Source organism: Amphibalanus amphitrite, unplaced genomic scaffold (assembly GCF_019059575.1).
Source record: "Amphibalanus amphitrite isolate SeventyFive unplaced genomic scaffold, NRLGWU_Aamphi_draft 000901F_arrow, whole genome shotgun sequence".
Taxonomy (NCBI): domain Eukaryota; kingdom Metazoa; phylum Arthropoda; class Thecostraca; order Balanomorpha; family Balanidae; genus Amphibalanus; species Amphibalanus amphitrite.
In genome coordinates, this window is record NW_024882395.1 from 182,506 (window position 1) to 201,980 (window position 19,475).

Below are 19,475 nucleotides of genomic sequence, written 5' to 3' on the forward strand. Positions count from 1 at the left end.
AATGAGGTATATAGGTAAGCATCTGCGCAGCCCAAACTGATAACTTTTCAAACGAACTGGACCTAAATTGACCAAATCTGCACCAAATCTGTACCAGATGGCCGTCGTGAAAACGGTTAGTATTTAGGTATGTAAGTACCTTCAACAACATCAAGAGGCATTGTTGGAAAATTAAATGAAGATTGGACGGCGATGGATAACCATGTTTCTAAACAGCTAAAAACGACAGTTTTATTTGTGTAAAATATCAATACTCACCAAACAATCATCCCCAGCTCGTCCAGACCTATTATAACCATGCGGGCGATGTTCGATGTTCAATATTCATCACCACTCCCCCCACCCCGAGACCACGTCACCACCCCTCCCCCCCCCCCCGGTCGGTGCAGGGTGTGGATTGTGGACGGACGAGGGCGGAAGCTGGGGCGAGCGCCTGCGGCTCGCGGCTGGTGCCGCTGTCACGGTGCAGACCGATAGTGGTGTGTCGAACCGCGGCCGTGACGGTGCGACCAGGGGATCTCCGAGGGAGCACCCAGTGCTCCCCTTCAGGCGGACTCAGCAGGAGGTGACCGCACCCGCAGCCATGGGCGGCAACGGGCGAACGAGGAAGGCCATCCGCGCCATTTTCGGAAAAAGGTACGTGCATCGGTATTCGTATTGAGTGGTCTTTGGGAAAGGTTCACGATGTTTTAGATATTAGTGAGAAGATAAGTGGAAATGCTTGAGTTATGATCTTATCCCAAAATGTTTTCGACATTTCTGATAAGGGGATACATTACATGGTTAAACTGTTTTTACCGTCCCAGATCATAAATGTTTGATGGGTGAGGGGTAAAGAGTGCAGACCTCTATCCCTGAAGTGTGTATTGGTACTGCCCACAATGCGTAACAACCGTGTTTTCGCGATATGTGAAAGGCAGTTTTGGAGCTGCGCCAGCGGATCGTGCAAAATATGCACTGTTGAGTCACGTGCACTGTACCCGTCTAGGTTTGCCTTTGTCACATATCACAACAGCATAGGCATATTTGATATCATATCTTTATATATAAGATGTTATCTAAGACATAATCCGATGCAGCTTACTTCAGTATTTGAAATGTGCCAGCGTCTCTGGGGAATTACTAAAGATTGTTTGTATCTGGATTGGGAAGTGGTTTCCCGATCGATTGCAGTTGCGAAAATCCCCAGCCCACCTCTATCCATCAAACGCAATTAGAAAAAGATTGGTTCATAGACCAGTGACCACTATATACAGTGCTCTATAGTCAGGCATAAATACAAACTGTTCAACGAAACATGCGGTCAAATGTTTATCAATTTTGTAGTGACCTCTTTACCAATGGCACCGTATTAGGTTGTCTCAGCACGTGTCGCATGGCCCCTCGCCTCCGCGGTTTATAAGATAAGATAGATGGTAGCTCGGCGCGGCGCTTGAACTAGTTCTGTCTGGTTCAGAGAATTTATGGAACTCGTAAGTCCCTTCAGATAAAATCGCACTGTCTACAGCGCGCTTAGTGGGGTCTGATGTTTCACTTGAGAAAATACGCATACGAAAAAAGACAGTGACTATGTCGGTGCTGATTATAATACTTAATATGTACGCCTCATTCAACTTCATTGTGTCGATGTCTTGAGGCATGTTTTGCTTTACTTTGGCTAGATTCTTTCGATTTGATTCATCCCACTTCCTTGAACTAATGAATAACAGCGTTAGACAGTTATAATGGATTATTTAGAATGCCGAACATTATGTCTCCAGTTTGAATTGGTTGCCACCATAACTTTGTCTGATGATTAACCCAAACAGAAAGATGCGATGCACCCGGCGGCCGTTCTAGGTATAACTCAAGCTGACTGCTACTTAGTTTCTCAGAAGCTTGCGGTTTTAACGCTTCAAGACACGACAAACTTTTGCTCCCCAAAGTCAATTCCGCTATTTTGCACGGCTCAATACACGTGCGTGGTAGGTATGTGTTGGATAGATATCCTTTTGGCGGTAGAGGCTAGTATGAGACATGTAACTGTTCCAGATGATCACTTGCTTTTTACCATAAGAGATGTCTTTGCATTGATATAATCGCCACACCGTATGTGGAAATCTTGTGATGTCGATATATGGTTGTCACCTATTCCTGACTTGTAACACGACCGAGGCTGCGTCAAATGACATTTCAGTCCGTCATCCACGACCTTCAGCGACCTTTGTGGCCCAAAACGCCACTGCAAACGGGCCAACGGCAGGCAGGCGGGATGACTGTGACCGTGGTACAATTGTGTGGCCAGTCCCACCTAACTGGCGGAGAGTGTTCTGCACCAATGGACAGTCTGCTGCAGGGTGAATAACTGAAGTGCCGCTCTGACCGACTGCAGCCAGCCGGCAGCTGCAAGGCCCTTCTGTTCGATGGCTGGAGGAGACGGAATGGATAATGGTCCTTTACTGACCTACTTCGGCAAGTCTTATCCCACCTCGTCCCTTTCACTCCTTGTCCTTGCCTTTCAGTTCTAGCCCTGGCTATATTCACCCTCTCCCTATCACCATTCCTCGTACTCTCAATATTTTAGGACCATACTATTCGCACAACTCGCCCGTCCTCGCATCTCTTACTTGCTGGACTATTCTTATCATCAATTCCCATTTCATTCCTCACCTTTATCATTTCTCTTTCCCATCCTCTTCCATTCACTCTCTCACTCTCTCTCTCTCTCTCTCTCTCTCTCTCTCTCTCTCTCTCTCTCTCTCTCTCTCTCTCTCTCTCTCTCTCTCTCTCTCTCTCTCTCTCTCTCTCTCTCTCTCTCTCTCTCTCTCTCTCTCTCTCTCTCTCTCTCTCTCTCTCTCTCTCTCTCTCTCTCTCTCTCTCTTGTCTCGTCTCTTGTCTCGTCTTGTCATCACAGCTCTTCTCGTCCTCCTTCTTACACGCTTATCCTCACCCTGTCCTCACCCGTCCTCCTTGTCTGTCCTCAATACACTCTGCTCCGTACTCTAAATTCCGCCGACACCGGCCATTTCCGTCGGGAATTCCTCTCCGTTTCCATAATCACACCCGGACCGGTCACCTCCAGTCACCAATCGCCTGCGTGGACTCTTGGAATCCCCTCCGTCCCGTGACTCTCTTATGCACCCCAACTGACCGTATGACCCTGACCTGATTTCTCCCACGCGGCCGCTCGGGGGGGGGGGGAAGAGTGGTCATTCGGAGAAGATAGTGGCGGTTTCAGTTCCGGTAACAAGTTGGAATGAAGTGTGAGTCATAGACGATATTCCCCCGAGTCACTTCATGTTTATACTGAGGTCCGTTCTAGACTGGTTTGTTAGTGAGATGGTTGGATGGCAATACTCCGGGGAGATGTCAGTGTCACGTTTGATTGAGTGCACTCGATGGGATTGCACTCAATCGAATTACATCTACCATGGGGAAAAGTTCACGTCTTCGAGCTCATTATCAAATTGAAGGCCAAGAGCTGTCGATTTCATAGGATCTTTTTTATTGATAATGCTTCACACCCGACCCGTCTCCCTAGAAATGAAAACGGGGGCTAACGCACAAAACGCTGAGCATGACTCGTTTCGAGATAGCACGGCACGGCTCCTGTCAACAGCTTCAGTGATCATCGTTAACAATTTTTATAAGGCAATCTGGCGATGCTTCGACGCGTCTTGCATGCGTTATTTGTGTATGGTGCATTTCTTGTGTTTTTCCTCTTTTTTTTACTAGCATGCAAGATTGGAAACTTTTTTAGGGAAACACCTGAAAAAAGCACATCATTGTGTAAAATTATGATGTCATTGTTATCACGTGTGGTCTACTATCAACGTATGCTTTCGAAATTTGTATAAGCGTGATCTATTGTGAGGCTTACCCATAACTCATAGTGAGAACATAGAAAATGTAATTTTTATTTCATTCCCTGCCAAGGGTTACGAACATGCTGGAATTCCACGACACAGCTCAATTAAACAGAATCGATCATGCAACCGTCGCAGCGAAGGTTTTTTGATCACTGTTTCACCCGATAAAAACGAACCTTCACGCACCTGCTAGTCATAGTGCACGTATCCATCCACTGCATCATTATTCCATTGTCCGTGGTGCTGCAGCTCATATGTGACGTCGCCATCCACTGATGTTCCGATGGTGATATTATCAATGACACACGTCACACGCGGTGAGTTCTTTTCTGTGTCACCAAGGTCACCATCGCTCAACCAACCATCAGCTGATCCATTGTACTTACGCGAAATCCCCTCCCTCCCCACTCTCCCCTGTACCTCTTCCGTGCAAACCTGTCCGGTTTCCAGACGGCGTGCAGAGCTCTGTCGGTAAGGGCGAGAATGGCCGTTGTTTGGGCGGCGAGTCGCCCTTACGGCCCGGCACGGCCGCCTGGGGCACCGCGGGTAGCCCGCCCGGCGCACCGCACGACACTGCCATTTGAGTCAGTCGCTCGGGCGTGCTGGTGGGCCGTGGGGCTCTGGCATGTGTAGTGACACTGGATTGTGAGACACGAGCCAGTGCTGTGGCTACAGGATATCGCAGCGAAATACCAGGACGGGTGAACGATGGGCAGGCGACGCTCTACTAGGAGGTAAGTTGGAGTGTTTCCCCACTAGAGGTGGCAAAATGTGGACCCGAGGACCCGGTCCAAAGAACCAGTCTGGACCCATATGGGTCCAGACCGGTTCCTGGAAATTTTCTGACGGGTCCAACCGTGTCCAACCATAACCTGTACATCTTTCACACTACACATTATTGCAAAATATGAAGTGAATGAAGTGAATGTTTCTTTGCACACAGAAGCTCATGAGTATTCCCAGTGGGAAATAGGCTGTTTTACATGATGCAACTAATGATACCTATAAGTAGTTTGTATTAGTTGACTTTTGGGGAACGGGTCCAACTGGTTCTGATTCCAACTAATACCGGGTCCGACTGGTTCCAGAAATGTCCAGCCGGGTCTGGTTCGAGTCTGGTTCCCAAAATTTTCATCTTTTGCCACCTCTATTCCCCACCCAGGAAACACGTGCGGGTGGGTGGAATAGTTATCTGGACTGTCAGATAACGCATCTCAGGATGACGCTGAATGACAAAAAAATGGGAGCGAGAGCCAAAACAGCAGATAGCACTACAGCGCACGGCCACGCTTGCTTGAGACACACATCAAATACGTTTGGGTTTGTTACATTGTCGAGTGCTCACTTGCTGGGAACTGCAAATGTTTATCTGAATGAATGGCTATCCTACGCCACAGAGCAAGGACCATTTGCCAACTGTGCTGTGGGTGAGCCGCTAGCCAGGTCAGGCACTTCAACGAAGCGACAATTGATCGCCAATGCTCACGTTACGATCGCTTTCTTTCAGTCCGCGATCGCCATCGCTTCTCTTTCGGTCCGGAAGATTTTATCTCTCAGAGCAGCAGCCATTTCATTGGGAACTCGCTCCTGCTCGATTTCGAGCTGTTTCGTTCCGAACCACTGCGCGTGAAAGCGGTGCTTCCTACACCGGCGATCCCCTCCCTGCCCCAATCCCCCTCTCTCTCCTCCCCACTCTCCCTTCCCCCTCTCTCCCCAGATTCCAGCGGTCTCCCTCCCTTGGGCCGACCCCAATCCGGCGCAGTGCTAGCTCAGCCTTTTCGTCGCAGTTTCCCATGGGCCCTGTAGGACATCCGTTTCCCGGAGCTCAGTGTTAGCAGGACACACGCGACCTCCACTCTCCGTGTCATGACACCGTGTCAGACAAGGTTAGGTTACCGTGTCATCGCAGTGTCAGACGGGGCCAGCCTGACGTGAATGGTGGAGGGAGACCCGAAGGTGTGGCCGAGACGTCACGGTATTCGCTCGGTGACGTCATAGATCGCTGACCTTTCAGACTGATGACGTCAGAGGTCGGTGACATCACGATTCTGTGACGTCACGGATCGTCGTGGCGATATGAGAGGGATATGGCAAATATTTCCCGCTGGGAAGTGGTCACGGTACCGCTTTAGCATCCTGGAAGTGGATGAATCATGAAAGTCGGGGGCGCTTATGTGCCCAATGCGTAAGCGTATATCGGTTTGGGCCGAGTTTGGGCCGAGTGAATATCCGAACTCGTTTGTACATGATGCTGTCGTAATGCGACATCGAACTCCGACTCATGGCCCACATGGTCCATCACTCGTTGTCTATGTGCATACATACCAGTAAGCTGGCGTGCATGTGCTTGTTACATGCGCATTGCACTCTCCGTGGTCTGTGCAAACTGCTATGTGCCTAGAAAGTGTTATATGCGAGTTGTGCAATGTGCATTTACTGCACATGCGATGATCATCAGGGTATGGATGGGACGAAAAATGCCGTAGAATAGAAAGAGAAGACACTGTGTCGTAACGGACTTCTCCAGAGCATGGATGGATGCCTATAGCGTGTGTAATGTGTTCATTATTTGAAGCAGAAGATTTTTAACCTAAATTTGAAATATAACGCATTTCACACTTGATCGCGTGCAAATTTAAAAGATAAAACAATTTCAGACGTGAAACATCAAACTCAATAAAAGCATCTACAGCCATGCTCAACATCCGTAATACATCACATCTGATAATACCATGCTTTAACTTCGGAACCTCCGTATGCGTGAACGCTGAACTGGGCCAACGAATGGTTTCTGTCAAGGGTTAAATCGTGTAAGTCTGAGCTAAATCCATCAGCATAATGCGCATAGCGATATTTGCTCCGACGAAGTCATATCTAGAGCAATCTGCTTTCATGGAATAGGCTTTTACAAAGTTAGCTGTCGCATACCCGCATAAATGGTATGTTTGAAGTTTTCATTTGACGCCAGTATCATGCAATCAGGGATGGGTGAACACTCAACACTCATGAACAGTTGTATTCGTTTTCTGGGGTAGGTCGTGCTATTTGATGGCATTGATCTTAGCACAAGCTCCTGAAACAAATGTGTGATTTTATAAGCGTCATAAGGTATCGGTCTTGCATACTACATAAATAAACAAATGTAAAACTTTTGTTAGAATAATTTATAAGAAACAGGAACTTATTGAAGTGTTATTCAAGTTGCGGAGAATGTAGGAGAGCTTAGCTGGTTGTTTGACTATTTTTTCCGTAGGGATGTGACGTCTTGCTCGAACAATGGGGTTGGGAACTCGATTTTTTAAGAATGCATGAAAATGATCAAACTATTTTCACAGAATTTATGGTGCATTCCATTGCCTCGTAAAATCAATAAGCTGAGAGAAATGGGGGAAGAAAGATAGGAAACTTGTTTTGAAAAGTTCTTGAAAAAAGATGCTCTTGATGCTGTTACGTCACATGTCACCTTCTGCGGTTGACAAATAATGGCGCATCTGGCGCACCACAGATTACATGTTATATCAATGGGTGAAAGATGTTGTTTGCTTCACTCTGCCATTCGCGCTGTTTTTAACTTTAAATTATGCTAAAACATTTACGGATGAAATGTTCAGTGTCAAAAATTGATGTGTCTGCCGTGTACTATATTCCCACTTAACATGAGCGCGTGATAAACATTTTATGTACCTCGAATTTTCAAATGATAAAGATGATGAATCGGAGGATGCTGAAAAGCAAAAGCTCATTCCAATATTTGGACTACTTAACGATTAAAATGTTTACATTCCTGTCATCTTATTGATCATTTACTTGTTCTTTTTTATGAAAATAACTTAAGACGTTGAGAGCCGAGGTAATTTCTATCTACCGTGCCTTAACTTACCAGCAACAGCAATCTATCTACGCCCTACGGTGGCAAGGGAGACTGTGAAAGAAGCGTAAGATGGATTCTAAACAATTTTTTGTGATATACTGAAGGGCAAAGTGCAGAGAAGAGCGTACAAGTCCTGTTTTGTGCCAGGCTGTTGCAGTAGCACTTATGAAACTCCGAAAACGATCTTCGTTCATGTCCCGAACAACATTACCCTGAGGAGATGATCGTCTGCAATAGCAGGAAGAGCTGATGCAAGTACTTTGAAATCCACTATCAAGTCGGTGCTATTGTTGTAATGATCACTGTGAGGTGAGATATTTTGTGCAAGGGCTGAGTGTAATGCCCAGGAAATGACCTCCATTCGCCCCTGACCGGTCAGGGTTATAAAATTTGAGTGGATGGCGGTCCGTTTGGTGTTCAGATGTCAATTGTATTTTGTTACTGTCAAACAATACATGTTATGCTGGCAGCGAATGTGTGTAACGTCGTTTTTCGAAACAGAATTTAGAACTGTAACGGCAGAGTGCTTGCTGGTCTCATCGTAAGTATTGTAAGTGTTGTAAGCAAAAGCATTGTCAATATTGTAAGTATTGTGAGCATTGATGTATGGTAGATATCACCTCACATGATCTCGGCTCAGATAACCCTCTCCGGTGTCCCTGTCAGTAAATGGCACCTGGATCATTACAGATAAGATAATTTGTCATAATTCTTAAAGAATTGGGTGGTTTTGACTCGTTTACTCGAGGTGCAGGTCGCATTTCAATACTTTTCCATAGGCTTGCAATGTAAAGGTCACGACTCTGACCTAACCTCAGGTCACAGATAAAAAATTCTGAGATATACAAACGACACATACTGCAGGTACTATTTTGAAGACTTGATGAGAGGAAATAACTTCGTGAAAAACTCAAGCTCTGACGTGTTTGCAAACTTTTCTGAGGTGGGGTCAACAAACCCGCTCTGGTTACCTGACCTGACCTGACCCGGCATTTTTTTTTTTTTTTGCTGAGATGTGCGCAATGAGCATTTAGGAAAAGTCACCAAATATGAGCTGAATGTCTCGCGGCGTTTAGCAATTGTACAAGAAAATCCTGAAAGGTCTCCCCGTCCGAAATAGGGTTAATGTGTATATGAAGAGTTGCAGATGCCAAACATACCCAGATCTAAGACTGCAGTTCCCAGCGCCGCTGCAACGTTTTTAAAACAAACATACATAGGACATACAAGCATGTTTATTTGCATCTGTTTTGGATAATAGCAACTCATGGCGCCATCACCCGCGATAACTGTTAGGATTTGAGATATATTTTTATGGCCATTGGTTTGGCTGTAATGTTTATTAATATTAGTTGGGCGGAGTTTGGTAGTTTTTTATTTAACTTGTGGTATGTTGTGCTGATTGCGGGTTGTTCAAACCTTTCAAATGTAAGGACCTTATTGAACTCAACCCTACCCCTACACTACCCTACATACGACTGGACGCTTTCCAAGCCCACAAGCATCACGACGCCGAGATGGAATGTAGCCGAGAAATCACCCTCGCCATCTGCTCTAGAGCTAATCGTGTGGGGCGGCGTGTGGGGCGCCGCTTAGCCTATGGGGGTGCACTTCTAGTGGATGGGGGACGGGGGTGCACCTGCACCCCTTTCATATGGAAAGTTACTTCCCTGATTACAGCTCCCCGTATTGCACCTAATCAGGGAACGGCCAGCAAACGAAGGAACTATTTCTGGATGACAGGCGAATAGCCGCTCACGCAAGGAGCGGAGCTCCGCCCCGTCCAAAGTGGCCAACAAAGCAGAGACAGAGGCAGCATCACATCTTCCATCAAAGAACTGGTTTCTGGCTTGGAAGATGAGCTCCATCTTTGCATCCGAGTCGGTGCTGTCAGGAATCAGCTGGTCTAATGGAGTGAGAGTAGTGAGACGACTAGCTATTGTATCAGAGCTGCCTGGTCTTCGTAGCATTTGCACCGATTCTTCTCGATCGGACTCTGAATTCTGTCCCTCCTGCGTATTACTTGAGGCATTGCTATGTAGCTAAGTCTTTGGCAGATTTTCATTATCCATGCTTTGCAAACAGTGCCATAACAACACAGTTAATTTATCACCAAGCTTCTTTGCAAGTTCCAATACAGTTGAATCGCACGCGATTTGAGTGCAAAAATCAAGAAAAGTGCCAACTTGTTCCCGTAAAATATTTTGAATATTGAACTAAAAAAATGAGTAATTTCCAGATAAAATAACAGCGAAATCAGTTTTCGCTTGCCAATAAAACTCACAGATATTGAAGCTCCATTATTAAAGGAACATTTTAGTATATGCCATTCTTGATAAAACTTCTTAGCCGCGCAATACCAGCGCAAAATAAAGAGACACTGAAAACACGACCAATCACTCCGATTTACCATAGGAAAATACATAGAAAATGTATGTCTCAACTGCGCCAAATATACAGACAGTTATATACCTACATGTGACGTCATGATTAGCCCGACCAATCAGAAGCAAGTTGTTTTCAGCCACAAATAATTAATTTCTGAACTAACTAGGCATTTTTTTAACAAAGTGATTTTAAATTAAATCATTAAAAATTCTGAGCTTTTTTATTTTACCAAAACATACAGAGCATGCAGATAGGTCCCAACCCTATTAACCATGTAGACAGCAAAGAAGTAAAACAGTTTTAGGGGCCAAATGCAATATATATATATATATATATATATATATATATATATATATATATATATATATATATATATATATATATATATATATTCATATTAGATCAATTTTTACATATTATTCGTTTATTCAGGAGTGGAAAAATATAATCCCGTCAAATTAGAATCCTACTGTGGGGATCAGTCGATTTAACGCGCACGAGTAAAGTTATCACTGCACGAGAGCAGTGAATAAAATCAATGGTTTGGGAGATTGGGAGCAGCGAGTGCGAGGGTTGAGTGGATTGGTAGGTGGATTGGTTGTCATTTTTATTGGTGAGCAATATAGCACTTTTTATATACTTCCACACCTTTTATCTCACAAGCTATTTCGGCCCTATTTTTAGTTTAATTATGTCGGATCTTGATTTGCGCTTAATACCAGAGTTTAGTGGTGATTCTAAAACATCTGTAACTGAGTGGATAGAAAAAGTGGAGCTAGTATGCAGGCTGAGAGGGATTCACGAGCTTGAGGAAGTTATACCTCTTCGACTGACGGGGGGAGCGTTTGCGGTGTATCAGCAGCTCCCTGAAGGAGATAAAGAAGATGTCGTTAAAGTAAAGGAGGCACTCACAGCAGCATTTGCGCACGATTCGTTCGTGGCCTACGAGAAGTTCGTCTCGCGGAAGCTTTTACCATCGGAGACACCGGATGTCTTTCTTGCTGAGCTGAAACGTCTGTCCGCATTGTTTGGCGGAATCAGTGAGCGCGGGTTAGTATGTGCGTTCATCTCTGGTCTCCCGGCATCGGTGCGACAGGTTCTACGTACCGGCTGTCGCATAGAGTCTATGCGAATTGATGATCTGCTGGTGCGTGCTCGTGCTGTCTTGGCGGACACGAATGCGTTCGCTGTCAAGGCGCAGTCCTATGCAGCAATCACATCACCGCCACCAGTCGTAGCCGACGAATGCTGCGGTGGAGTTGGAGCGCGATATGAGAGACGCTGCTTCAACTGCAATGGAGCAAACCATCTCGCCAGAGACTGTCTCCTCAAGAGGACGGGCACAGAGAAGCGCACCGATGTCAAGTGCTTCAGGTGTGGTGGTCCGCACTTCCGCCGCCAGTGTCCGGAAAACGCCGTGGGAGAGCAGTCAGCGCCAGCCTTCTCTCCGACTGTCCAAAAATAGAGGCGCTGCCTTGCACAGAAGTGTCGGTTGATGGTACTCGAGTTCTTGCACTGGTTGATTCTGGGTGCAGTCTGTGCATCTGTCACGAGTCTGTTTGTCGGCAGTGGCGGAGAAGAAACATATACCTGAAGGCAATAAATGGTCAGATGATGCGGTGTGCTGGAGAAGGCACGGTGCGGATTCGAGTGCCCGAGGTAACCGAGGTCGAAGTTCATGCTCTCGTAGTAAAGGATAAGCCTCTGGGATTTCATTTCATTTTGGGCATGAACGCGATCACTGCAATGGGAGGGGTGCAGATCAGCAGTTCAGACGCTGTCAGGTTTGGACCAGCAGCGGTGGTGGATGATGCTGTGGGTGCAGCAGTAAGTGAGGAGACAAGTTCAGATTCTGTCAGGTTTGAATCAGCAGCTGTGGTGGGTGACACCTACTCGTTGTCTGTGGGTGCAACAGCGAGTGAAGAGAAGAGATCTGAGTCAGAACAAAAGGAACAACAGTCTGAGCCAGCCGCAGGAAAGGATCTTGCTGCTCCGTCAGGCGTGATGCCGGTTGTTTTTCACGAAAGAACCGTATACTCACCTGAGTCATTGTGTATCGACGAGAAAGACTACAGGATTGTTTTTGATTCGGGCACAAAGACTTGGATGGTTGAGTGGAAGTGGACGGAGCGAGGAGAGCCAGACACACTGAAAAACAGAGTCGCGTCTTATACTGTGCCGGAAGATCGTCGGGCTGAGTATGAAGAGGAGCTACAAAGATGGGTGGCTAAAGACTGGCTCATTCCGTACAATCAGACAGAGCACGGGCAACCAGAGGGACTGATACCGCTGATGGCGGTGCTGCAGGAGCGCAAGAAAAAAGTAAGGCCCGTATTGGATTATCGAGAGCTGAATGAACATCTAGATACTCACACGGCTGATGCAGACGTATGCACTGAGAAAATGAGACAATGGCGGAAAATGGGAGTCAATGTCGCGGCTGTGGATTTGAAATCAGCCTATCTGCAAATTCATGTTCATCCGTCCCTGTGGAAGTATCAGACCGTGATATTCAGGGGCAAGAGATGGGCTCTATCGCGACTCGGGTTTGGAATGAACATATCACCGTCAGTGATGAAGTCGGTGCTGAGCACGGTCCTGTCACTCGATCCAGAGGTGAAGAAGGGGACCAGCAGCTACGTGGACGACATTCTCGTGAATGAGGATGTTGTGTCGGCAGACAGCGTCCGTGAACATCTTTCAAAGTTCGGCCTCGTGGCAAAGGAGCCAGAGCGCGCGCGTGATGGAGCCAAGCTCCTGGGTCTGTCTATCCACGGAGAAGGCGGCGAGCTACAGTGGAGGAGAGGAGATGACAGCCATGACGTCCCCGACGAGCTAACGCGGCGCTCTGTGTTCTCCCTGTGTGGAAAGCTCGTGGGACACTTCCCGGTCTGCAGCTGGCTGAGACCAGCGGTGGCGTTCATCAAGCGCCGAGCGAACTCAGTGACGGAGAGCTGGGATGATCAGGTTCGCTGTGAGCACGTGCGAAACTTCCTGGTGGAGGTCACAGAGAGAGTGCGGCAATCGGATCCGGTTCGTGGCCGCTGGGACGTTTGCGGTGATGATGAAGCCCATCTATGGGTGGATGCCAGCTCAGTAGCCATCGGTGTGGCGCTGGAAGTTGGCGGTTCAGTCATTGAAGATGGTGCGTGGCTTCGTACCAGTGACGTGACGCACATCAATATGGCGGAACTTGATGCGGTCGTGAAAGGCCTTAACTTGGCACTGGCTTGGGGCTTTCAAAAGATCACCCTCTACACGGATTCTGCAACTGTGCATCGGTGGATTTCGGACGGCCTCAGTGGTAAAACAAGACTCCGAACGAAGGCAGCAAGCGAAATGCTGATTCGACGCCGAGTGGAGATAGTTACGTCGCTTGTGAAGGAATACCAGTTGCAGCTGTCAGTTGAACTGGTGCAATCTGAAGCGAACAAAGCTGATGTCCTGACGCGCGTACCACACCGCTGGCTTCGAGCCCTGGCAGAAGGAGAAGATGAGGCGCCTCCTGCATGCGGACTGGCTGTCGAGACCGGTACGGATGCCATAGGCTACCTGGTCGCTCGTGTGCATCACGAATGGGGCCATCCAGGCATTCGGCGCACGCATTACTTTGCACGCCTTGAAAATTCGAACGTCACCAGAAAAGAGGTGCAGAAGGTCGTCGCAGACTGTCAAATTTGTCGGTCTATCGACCCCGCCCCCGTAAAGTGGAGGTCAGGCAAACTTGAGGTGGACACAACGTGGACAAGATTGGCGATTGACGTAACGCAAGTCCACGGGCGACCCTATCTCACGGCGGTGGACTGTGGACCAAGCCGGTTCGCAATATGGCAGCCACTGAGTGCAGAGACGGCTGAGGCTGTTGCAGAGCAGCTTGATGTGCTGTTTGTGGATCGAGGCCCACCGGCTGAGGTGCTGGTAGACAATGCGACAGCCTTTCGCAGTCGATGCTTCGCTCAGTTCGCATCACAATGGGGCGTCACAGTGCGATACCGCTGTGCATATGTTCCATCTGGAAATGGAATAGTGGAAAGAAACCATCGCACGGTCAAAGTCATCGCTGCTAGAAAAGGATGCAGTGTTTTGGAGGCCGTTGACATTTATAACGCAACCCCACGGCACCTGAACGACGCCCAGTCCACTCCCGCGGGTATCTTGAGCAGCTGCGTCCAGTGGGATGTGGGCATGATGGCACCACGGACACCAAACACAGCAGAGAGCCCATACGAAGTTGGTGAGTGTGTGTGGGTCAAGCCACCGCAGGTCCGCTGTGACACGCGCTATGAACAGGGTGTTGTGACAAACATCATATCTGAGCAGGCGGTAGAAGTGGATGGTATACCTCGACACATCAGAGACCTGAGACCACGAGTGGCAGAAGGGGCTCCCGGAAACCTTCAGAACACCAGTCAGGTTACAGCCCGGCACGTGCAAGATTCCAGTGAAGATGAAGAGCCATTAGTTCTCCGGTTCGGTTGTCCAAGCCAGACCGACGGCTCTGTTGCAGTAGAACCAACCGGAGATGGGGTACAGACAGAAGGTCAACCACTGAGACGCTCTGCGCGATTACGAAGGGAACCCCAACGACTGATGTACTCGTGACAGCGTGTTGTGAACGAGAGTGTGATGTTGAAACTGACTGTGTCACTGTAACTTATTGATCTCGCTTGTGTCTTTGAGATCAGGGGGGAGTCAGGGGAGGTCAATTGTGACTTTGATGTCAGGGGGGAGTGTGGGGATCAGTCGATTTAACGCGCACGAGTAAAGTTATCACTGCACGAGAGCAGTGAATAAAATCAATGGTTTGGGAGATTGGGAGCAGCGAGTGCGAGGGTTGAGTGGATTGGTAGGTGGATTGGTTGTCATTTTTATTGGTGAGCAATATAGCACTTTTTATATACTTCCACACCTTTTATCTCACACCTACGTAACCATGCGAACACACAATAGAAAGTGAGACCACAATGAGATGGTGAGGACGGTGTCAGTTTCAGAAAATGTATGTCCAATGTCCGTCCAATTTCCAATGCTTACGTCGATTGTCCGTCCAAAAATGTCCAAGCCAGCCATTTGTCCAAAGATGTCCGAAACCTACGCAATAGTTTACACTCAAACACTATCATTTAATTGTTTTTAATGTACTATTACCAGCGTTAATGTGTTAATCATATCAAAAGCTGAGCTTTCTATTCGCCAATCAGTGTTAAACAAGATTGCTTTATAAAAATGCTGAGGTGTAGCAAGTGATTGTCCAAAGTTGTCCAACGCCTGCCGTCATTGTCCAACCGAATTCCGAATTGGACATTGGACAAAATCGGAATTCCGAAGATTCAAGTTCCGATTGACACCACTAGTGAGGACTCTGAGAACCGTTTTCGTCTTTCGGCACTCTCATTCCTCAATTTTCCGTCGGGGCATCCCTTTACGACACATTTTACTGCTCTCTCTAGCCGTTTGGAAAGATATCACATCTATGTATAAAAGAAGCCCCAGGTCGCTCTCCTGTTCCACATCGTCTCACTCGACCGGCCTGGTGGCGGGTTCACTGGCCAGTTGCCCTCAATTATCCCTGCCCGCAGCGGCAGGTATGTTTTCAAGGCCAGCGGATCCCACCCGCGGGGGAGGGGCTGGCGGGAGGAGGGGGGGGGGGGCTGGGCCGCAGAGCACCAGCCGACAGCTGCGCCCCACATGCTGCTGCGCTGTCACCGTCCCAGAGAGACTGCCAACCGGTCCCGTTTATACAGCGACCCTGCGCCTAACTGCATTGTGATCAGCCGGACCCACGTGTGTGTCAAGCGGATTCCCGAGCGACTCTTATAGCTGCTATTGTAGGACACTTTCCTCCGATGAGAAAGTGGGATGATCGGGTGTGTTCTCAAGTTGGCAACCGGATCTGGATGAAAAGTGCTGCTATGAGTGGCATACAAGCCGATAGCTGAAGGGCAGTGCGGTATTGAATTTAGCAGGACGGCTGTTTTTTTTTTTAAAGAAGGAAATGGATACGGACAATAGGGGACTCCACATTACTAAGTGTTTCAAGGTATGAGCCTAATTTAATACATTGTCTATAGACCATAAGGCACCATACTGACTGGTAGAATTCACACAGGTCTCAGAGACAGTTGACGTCATTAAAAGATTAATGTTGTACTCCGACCAGTTCAGACAGCCTCTCCAGAAGTTCAGCTGGCCTTCTAATTCCGTCCCGATGGCAGTTACCATGATGGATGTGGGACGCATGACACGCCCGACAGGCACTGACGGTCTCGGGGGCAGCTGCACGCATAGATACGCCGGTTTCGGGAAAATAGTGTCCTATGATTTTTCCCAGAAGCTGCTAAAGGGATTGCGTGTTAAAGGTCATGTGCCACGCAATTCTTCTGAATACCTATGATGACTTATGATGATGGTTTAGCTGTAATTTCGGGAGCTTTCGAAGAATGCTGGTCGGATGTCCTGAAACAAACTGAAAAGCCGCTGTTTTCAAGGGGATTTTTCGCCTTCTCACCTCAAATTCACAAAGGCCAACCCACATGGCCACTTAGGCCGACATTGCACACTTAAGGTTTAGGCGTACAACTACAGTTATACCTTTTCTCCGTAATGTGTGATCATGAGTTTTTTCATACGCTGCAGAATATCAATCAGAAGTGTTTCAAAATCAAGTAAAGCCGTTCGGATGAATCTTAGGCACGTTTAGGTATACACCTAATTAACCAGTAGGTATGGACGATTATTTCAAAAAATGCTCCACCCGTGGAACGGCCCCATCAAAACGATAGTTTGTCCCATTGCGTATAATTTGTATTTACCTACTTTTCATCTATCCTTGTAACATTTTCAGCTCCCCGAAAATATATTGAAAAAAGTTTGAATAACCTAACCCTCACCTCAGGCCAACAAGTCCTCAATCTCGCTCTTGAAATACCAATGTCATAGCGTGTTACTCATCTAATTGCGTTTTTGATGGGACGTCATTCGGTAGCCAGTCCTGCCATTGTCTTCTGACTGTCACATGTGTTCCGTGCGGTGGTGTGCCGTAGTTTTGCTGACAACCGAGCGAGTCATGGACCGGCTCCCATCTGCTATAGTTCCACATTCAGCCGACAGATGGCAGTGCGGCGGCCAAGGCGCAATCTGTGTTTACATGCGATGATGGAGCACGTGCGGGGGCGGGAGCGGGGACGGGGGCGGGTTCTGCGCCCGGATGCTCCCTGCAGACTCGACGTGACGACGTGCACAGACCGGCAGTCAGTCCACGGTATGCGCCAGTGCACGGCGTGCCTTTCTCCACAGCGGTGATGACAGGGCTGGGTGATGGGCGATGTCTCGGTGTATCATGTGGTGACTGTGACAGTGAGACGGTGACAGAATGCGTACCCAACTCGGAGCTGTCGAGAACTGTGGTGCTGCTGAAATAGAGGTAAACTGAACATTTTGTAATTTTAGGCTGGGCAGATGGAAGGTAAATGGAACCTTATAGGTATTTTACAGTTGTGTCATAACATTTAACATTTAACCGACATCGGAAGCAAATAAGCCGCACCAACCGATGCGAGTCGTACGGCGTACGACAATGTTTCGACAAACGAAAAACAAAGTATGCGTCGTTGGCCGATGAACAATTTCTAATCACGTCCCTCCCATGTTCATGTGAACGCATCATTAATACATTCATTGAATCACACACATACAGAATTTTGGGGTGTCACATGGCTTCAGAAAGATTTACAGAGCTAATCGAAACAATTCTTCCCGTGGTTCGTGATCGCGACTTCCAAATCTGGGTAATAGCTTCCAACCTGGATGTGACACTATGCATTCTCACGATTACCTACAGACCATGCTATTCAAAGCTCAAAAAGAGCCCAGAATAAAGCGCATGCCTACTTTCAAACTAAAACGCTTCCACTGCACCTGTTCGTGTCCCGATCCATCCATCTCTCACATCCGCCGCTCATCGATTTCATCACCGCGCTGTGCCGCTCCAAACGGCACGTGGCCCGCCATTTCGCGCGCCGTGCGGCGTAGAAGTGCCGTGCTCATCTGACCGGCTGCGTCCGCGGGGATTCAGCGACGACCGCCGTCACCATCCGGAGACAGCGCCGTCGTCGGCGACGATGTTACGACGCCCGCACAGTCGACGCCGGGCGGGGTCCGGCCGAAACGGTCGGGCCCAGCGCGGCCAATTGAGGTCACTGCTCGGCGACGGGCGCGATGGTTTGGATGGTGCTGACCGCTGACCGCTGACCGCTGACCGCTGACTGCTGACAGCTGACGGGGTGATGTTCGCTGATGGCCTGCGGGCAGTCGTCAGTAGGATGAACACTGGTGAACGCTTATCGTTCTCAGTTCGCCGTTGAACACGCACTGACTTTTGGATTCTGATCAGAGACCACTGACGCGATTGCTGACCACCCACAGCTGAACGCTATTTACCCACCATTAATTTCTACTTATATATTTGCCTGCTCTGACCTCGAAAATCTTGTGGCTCGCTATGTTGGCCAAGCCAGTGCAGTTGCCGAAATGCTGGTTTCTGCATTTTCCGTCATATTTGCATCTCTTTGTTCTTTGTTTGCCACGATTCGGTTAATGGCTTATGGCTGTAATGCTTAAAAAATTGTGACATAAACTACTTTCACCCTAGAAATTTTCAGCTCGCTGACACGGCAATCTTTATTGAAGAACATTTGGAGTTTGTATCCTTTTTCGGCATAATCTTTGCATGTCTTTAAGAGCTTCTCTTAAACAAACCGTAGAAGGAAACTAATAAACAAAACGTCATGTCTACCATGTAAAATGGTCCGAGGGGAATTATGTAAACAAAAGGACAGCTGTCAAAACAAGGACTAGTGTTTCCAGCTGTATGGCACCAGGCACGGTACACAGAATGCTGACAGCTTCCGTCCGTTACGTTTATAGGGTCTGGTCTAAATTATTGTAATATCTTATGTAAGTTAATCGTAAAGGATCCTCATGCATTCAGTGCAAATATACGTTCAAGGTCTGGTAGTTCTAGCCAGCCATCCTGACCACTTCATGTTAATATTCCGTATGTTCACGACTGCACTATGCCAAATTATCGTAAACCGAACGTCATTTTGAAGCAGTATGTTTGTTCCCTTTCCAATCAGTAAGTATATAGTGTTTGTCCAATTGCAATCTGTTCGGCCTCCGACATTGACAATGTTTAACTTCGCCTGACTTTAAACTCTCGTTTAAACGTCATTGCACGTCTAAAGTAAAATAAACTATGTAACTGTGTGACCTTGCAGACTTCCCTCCACCGATTTTGCGGATCTACCACTCTATCTACCGACGGTAGATCCACGCTAATCTAATAACAAACCGGTTTCCGATCATTG

The 19,475-nt window shown here is 47.7% G+C and overlaps 1 protein-coding gene across 3 annotated transcripts in view; it reads left to right on the plus strand.

Moving 5' to 3' along the window:
• The first annotated feature begins 481 nt into the window (after positions 1-481).
• Positions 482-19,475, plus strand: part of LOC122367862 (inverted formin-2-like) — a 48,732-nt gene continuing 29,738 nt past the window's right edge. Inside the window, exon 1 of one of the 3 annotated variants that reach the window (XM_043341337.1) lies at positions 482-636. In XM_043341337.1, the coding sequence (XP_043197272.1) occupies positions 584-636 (53 nt within the window). In that variant the 5' untranslated portion in view covers positions 482-583. Of the gene's footprint in view, positions 637-4,423; positions 4,583-17,374; positions 17,531-19,475 lie in introns of those variants that run through there. The other 2 variants (XM_043341338.1, XM_043341339.1) reach the window with 2 other exon arrangements.